The sequence below is a fragment of the Aegilops tauschii genome, chromosome 4 (genome assembly GCF_002575655.3).
Source record: "Aegilops tauschii subsp. strangulata cultivar AL8/78 chromosome 4, Aet v6.0, whole genome shotgun sequence".
NCBI classification, from domain to species: Eukaryota; Viridiplantae; Streptophyta; class Magnoliopsida; order Poales; family Poaceae; genus Aegilops; species Aegilops tauschii.
This window is the reverse complement of record NC_053038.3, coordinates 333,087,200-333,093,098: the sequence shown is the minus strand read 5'-3', so window position 1 is coordinate 333,093,098 and position 5,899 is coordinate 333,087,200. Positions and strand designations below refer to the sequence as shown.

The window sequence follows — 5,899 nt, the reverse complement described above, 5'->3', positions numbered from 1 at the left end:
CGTAAGTTCCTTGTTTTTAAAAGCCACGGCTCTGTACTGAGTTGCGTTGCACTTCTTTTATTAGAAGCATGGGCGTGCAGTGAATACAGCCACGGTTCTGTACCAGGTAGGGACATGACTCGTGCACTGACGATGGCGTGGACGTTCGTGGCAGCATTAAGGGTCACAGGCACGGGCGTGAAGCACTAAAAGGCATGCTGCCATATAATATAGAGTCATGCTCCCGTGTGTTTGTGTTCTGAATGATTCCGTGGACTCGATCAGACGGAGAGGCACGGGCGTTCAGCCCACAAAGGCACCGTCAGGTTCGTTCTTTAATTGGGGAGACCCGGCGGAATTGGTTCAGATGTGAACACCCACTATTTACTCTATGAGGCACGAAATGGCCTATTCGAGAGATGCTGGTGTGGTATATTCTTCGCACGATCATGGGTCCCAGGAAGGCACGGCGTGGTATTGTGTAGAGTGATTCCAGATGGCATGATTTTATATAGAGTCATGTTCGCCTGTATTTGTGTTCGAAATGATTCCGTTGACTCGTTCAGAAGAAGAGGCGTGGACATGAACCCCATGAGGGCATGGTTTGGTCTGTAGCAGAGTCACGTTCGTACATTTATTATGGAAACAAAGCAGAATGGGTTTAGATGTTATGGCTGAATGTTTATTTTGCGAGTGGCCGATTCGAGAGTCGAGGTGTTTAAAAGCGTAAGCTCCTTGTTTTTAAACGCCACGGCTCTGTACTAAGTTGCGTCGCACTTCTTTTATTAGAAGCACGGGCGTGAAGTGAATACAGCCACGGTTCTGTACCAGGCAGCGCCATGACTCATGCACTGACGATGGCGTGGACGTTCGTGGCAGTGTTAAGGGTCACAGGCACGGGCGTGAAGTACTAAAAGGCATGCTGCCGTATAATATAGAGTCACGCTCCCATGTGTTTGTGTTTCGAATGATTCCGTCGACTTGATCAGACGGAGAGGCACGGGCGTTCAACCCACAAAGGCACCGTCAGGTTTGTTCTTTAATTGGGGAGACCCAGCGGAATTGGTTCAGATGTGAACACCCACTGTTTACTCTGTGAGGCATGGAATGGCCTATTTGAGAGATGCTGGTGTGGTATATTCTTCGCACGGTCATGGGTCCCAGGAAGGCACGGCGTGGTATAGTTTAGAGTGACGTTAGTTTGTCTTGGTGTTCCAGATGGCATGATTTTATATAGAGTCACGTTCGCCTGTATTTGTGTTCGAAATGATTCCGTTGACTCCTTTAGAAGAAGAGGCACGAACATGAATCCCATGAGGGTATGGTTTGGTCTGTCGCAGAGTCACGTTCGTACGTTTATTATGGAAACAAAGCAGAATGGGTTTAGATGTTAACGCTGAATGTTTACTTTGCGAGTGGCCGATTCGAGAGTCGAGGTGTTTAAAAGTGTAAGTTCCTTGTTTTTAAAAGCCACGGCTCTATACTGAGTTGTGTCGTGCTTCTTTTATTAGAAGCACGGGCGTGAAATGAATAGAGCCACGGTTCTGTACCAGGTAGGGACATGACTCGTGCACTGACGATGGCGTGGACGTTCGTGGCAGTGTTAAGGGTCACAGGCACGGGCGTGAAGCACTAAAAGGCATGCTGCCGTATAATATAGAGTTACGCTCCCGTGTGTTTGTGTTCCGAATGATTCCGTCAACTCGATCAGACGGAGAGGCACGGGCGTTCAGCCCACAAAGGCACCGTCAGGTTCGTTCTTTAATTGGGGAGACCCAGCGGAATTGGTTCAGATGTGAACACCCACTATTTACTCTATGAGGCACGGAATGGCCTATTCGAGAGACGTTGGTGTGGTATATTCTTCGCACGGTCATGGGTCCCAGGAAGGCACGGTGTGGTATTGTGTAGAGTGACGTTAGTTTGTCTTGGTGTTCCAAATGATTCTGTTGAATCGTTCGCAATGAAAGGCACAACCATGAAGCCCGGAGAGGCACGATTATGCGTTACAGAGAGTCACATTCATGCGTTGATTGCAGAAACCCTACTGTTCGATGTGCGTCTCCTCGTATTCGGGTGTGAACGCCGCGTGGACGCCGCTCCGGAAACCCAAGGGTCCGACGGGCGTCTCCTCCGGTGACGCCGCTCTGGAGGTGGTCGAGGTATTTAATAGAGTGAACGCCATGTGTCGGCGCTGCGGAAGCCAAAAGGACCAACGACCGTCTCATCCATTGGCGAAGTGAACGTCGCGTGACACCGTTCCGGCTCCTCGCTCGAGGTCAAGGAGCAGTTATTTAAGGCGAGCGGCGTCCGCCACCACTAGACATCATCCTGCTTCTCCCTCTTTCGCCGGCAATCCTAGGAAATCATCCGTCTTCCTCTTTTCGTTTGTGACGGCCCCCACCATGGTTCGGCACAAGAAAACTACTTACGCCATGCTTACTCCCGAGCGCCGCTTCTAGTTGCAGGAGGACATCCGTTCGAGACGCGCTGCTCGGGTCGTAGCGGGCATGTCTCCAGACTCGCCGGGGCCGGAGGAGATTGGGGAGGTGGAGGAAGTGGAGGGGGATGCGTCGGAACTCATGCAGGGAGTTGATCCAGTGCGGGGAGATGTGATGGAGGAAGAGGAGGGGGTGACATGGATGATGAGGACGACGAGGAAGGCGGGGACGAGGATGACGAGGACGTCGAGGAAGGCGGGGACGAGGACGATGAGGAGGGCGATGACGAGGATGACAAGGACGACGAGGAGGGGGATGACGAGGATGATGAGGACGGTGAGGAGGGGGATGACGAGGACGACGAGGAGGGGGATGGCGAGGTTGACGAGGACAACGAGGAGGGGGGTGACGAGGAAGACGAGGACGACGAGGAGTGGGGTGACGAGGAGACGAGGAGGAGTTCTATCTCGGTGAGGCGGCCTTGATGGCGGAGCAGACCGCTATCCTGGAGTCCATCCAAGATGAGGCATACGTGGAGTCCAACCGGTGCTTCCTCTGGGAAGAACAGGCGAAGACCGATGTGCTCTTCGACGAGCTGATGCGGAGCAGGAGGCGGAGGCCGACGACATCGATGTCAGAATGGAGATAGTGAACATCTCGAACGACGGGGAGTAGTGTAGTTTTTTTAGTAGATGTTTGCTTTGCATGCTTCTTATGCTTTCCATGTTTTGTATGCCTGTAACGGTTGAACAATGTCAAGCAATCGTCGATGTTAGAATGGAGACGGTTTCGTTTCCATGTCAAGCAATCGTGTTTTGTTCTTAAGTAGTAGTACTACCCCGTCCCAAAATAAATGTGTCAACTTTGTAGTAACTTCATACCAGGCAGTACAATTCACATTGTACTGGTTAGTACAAGGTTGAGCCAATTAATTTGTAACGGAAGGCGTATGTTTTATTACAAATTGCAGTTTCAAGTACCATATTTGGGTCGGAAGGCGTATGTTTTATTACACTATATTGTTTTATTATAAATTGCAGTTTCAAGTACAAAATAAATGTCTCAACTGGGGCACATATTTGATTCTAGAGATTTCAGTATGGTTAGATTTCAATATGGTTTCAACATGGTTAGATTCTATAGAGGCACTCAACAACATGCGCAAAAAAGCCACAAATGTGCTTCTGAGAAGCACCTGCTTGCATGGTTTTACCGCAAGATGGGATTCGACATTTATCCAGGATATTCCGGGTTTTATAAGTGTAGGAGGAATTGTTTTTCACTTATATGTTCTTTGGCAGAGGCACAACTATTACTTTTGTGAGGAAGGAATGAACGTCGGAGGTACGTGATGGGAGGACTGACAATATGTGTCCGTTACTGTTTTTCCAGAATGTTTTTCAATTAACTGTGAGAGGCATGAATGTGCCGACGGAACAGGCACGGTCATGTATGAAATAGGTGCAAGGTGGTCCCTAATGTCTCCTGAATGTATCATCTATACGCTTCACTGTTACAAGCACGGTCGTCGTTCTTGTCGAGGCACGGAGGTGAACGAGAGCCTATGCCTCTGCGATAGTCACGTCCCATATTAAGAAGGAAGCAAATCTTCATAGACCCGATACGTTGGCAGCTGGCCGTAAGGCACGGTCCTACCCCTGCGTTTTCGGTGACGTCACATTTAGTGCTAGCATGCTGGACGCAATGCTCGGTTTTTTGATGTTTTTGTTGTCAGCAACTTTCTTAACATGTTACGCACGAGAGAGGTACGATTTTACCCAAGGTAGAGTCACGCACGTGACGAACTGGAGGCACATCCGTGATTCTAAGGGAGGTACGGACGCGAAGGATCGTGATGCAAGCACGTGAAGGTGTGCCTCTGTTTTCAAGAAGCTTTCATTGACACGTTTTCATTGCGGGGGGCATGGCCTATGAGCTCCATGTGTTTTCGAAGGCATTGGGCCTCATTAATGAACTTATCAGAGAGAAGGTGAAGCTTTGGGTTGTCGTCGAGAATGTTGCGTAAAACGATGTGAAGCCAAGTTACGCACGGTCCCCTTAGTATCAGAGGCACAAAATTAAGTGCCTCTGTGGTGCACTGGAAATAAACTTGTCCAAAAGATATGTAAACTACAAGCAAACTACAAGGTTATCTGCAAGCAAACTACAAGGTTATCTGCGACACAAGCAAACGGCAATCTTGAGAGAAAGCAAATCTAATGAGAAATTTAGAATTGCATGAGCAATCTTCTTGATACTTTTCTTGGCCGGGACCACCTGCTTCAGTAGTCGTAGTCGCCCCAGAACCTAGCGCGCTTCCTGGTCTACTCCTTGTCGAGTTTTGCCCGGCGGAGCCCTTCCTGGATGATGGTGAGGCGGCTCCATATCTCGTACGCAGCGTAAGCATCCTTTGCAGCGTACTCGATGTGCCTCATGGACAGGGGCATGCACGCCTAGCGGCTGTGTTCTGCGTTGGTGAGCTCTCCGTCGTGGACAAGGATGCCTGAGACGTCCCCAAGGGAGTCTAGAGGCTTGGTAGCTGTAGGCACCCTCCATTCCTTCTGGATGTCGACGAAGTGGGCGACCTCCAGTCCGACGCGGTCGTGCATCTCTATGTCACCGTCAATGGAGAAGCCATCAAATGTGTACCTGGGGTCAGCGAGGAAGTTGTCGAACTTGGTGCAGTTCTTGTCGGCGGCGCTCAGTTGGAAGAGCAGCACCGGATGATCCTTGCCGACAAAGAGCTGGACGAGGGCGGGTTTCTGATCTTCGCCATGGTCGTTGGTGTACTCCACATCAACTCCGACGATCTTGTGGCGCTCGAACTGGAGGTGTCGCTCGTACTGCTCGATGGTGGTCGCCGCCTTGTGCAAGTCATTGGTGTGGATCACGTGCAACTTGGTGTTGCCATGGGCCTGCACCTCCATGAATTCTTTGATGAATCCCATGGCTTGGAGCAGTTCGTCCTCCTGCAACCTGGTATTTCGTGGGGAACAATGAGTGGAAGCGCAATGGCGATTTCTGTTGTTTGTGTGTGAGAAGGCCGCGGCGGAAGTCTAAATTTAAGGGCGGGGCAGCGGCAAAGGAGTGCACGATCTCACTGTCGATGTGGTTATGCACATCGTGGGTTGTGGATCGTGGTTTCATCTCCGTGTCAGTGCGGTTGTGCACATCCTGGGTTTTTGATCGATGTTTTTCTTTATAAAAAATAAAAATAAAATCAGTAGTTATTTTTTAACATCCGTTGTATCTCCAGCAACTCGGGGAGAAGATCGTTGTCTTGCATAGTTTGCTATCAAATGTCAACTTTTACAATTTATCTCGTGAGGCATGCAGGGGCAGTATGTAGAGGCACAAGTCTCTGACCAAGAGAAGCATGCTTGAAGTGGCTGGTTTAACTCTCAGACACACAGGCGTGATACATTCACTGGGAGTGGCAATTGTTTTCAGTGATACATTCGCTGGGGGGAGCAGGGCTG

The 5,899-nt window shown here is 49.9% G+C and overlaps 1 protein-coding gene across 1 annotated transcript; it reads right to left on the bottom strand.

Moving 5' to 3' along the window:
• Window positions 1-4,873: 4,873 nt before the first annotated feature.
• LOC141021860 (uncharacterized) lies at window positions 4,874-5,368 on the bottom strand. Its single transcript, XM_073497709.1, has one exon. It carries the CDS (start codon window positions 5,366-5,368, stop codon window positions 4,874-4,876), a length of 495 nt encoding a protein of 164 aa, XP_073353810.1.
• Window positions 5,369-5,899: the final 531 nt, after the last annotated feature.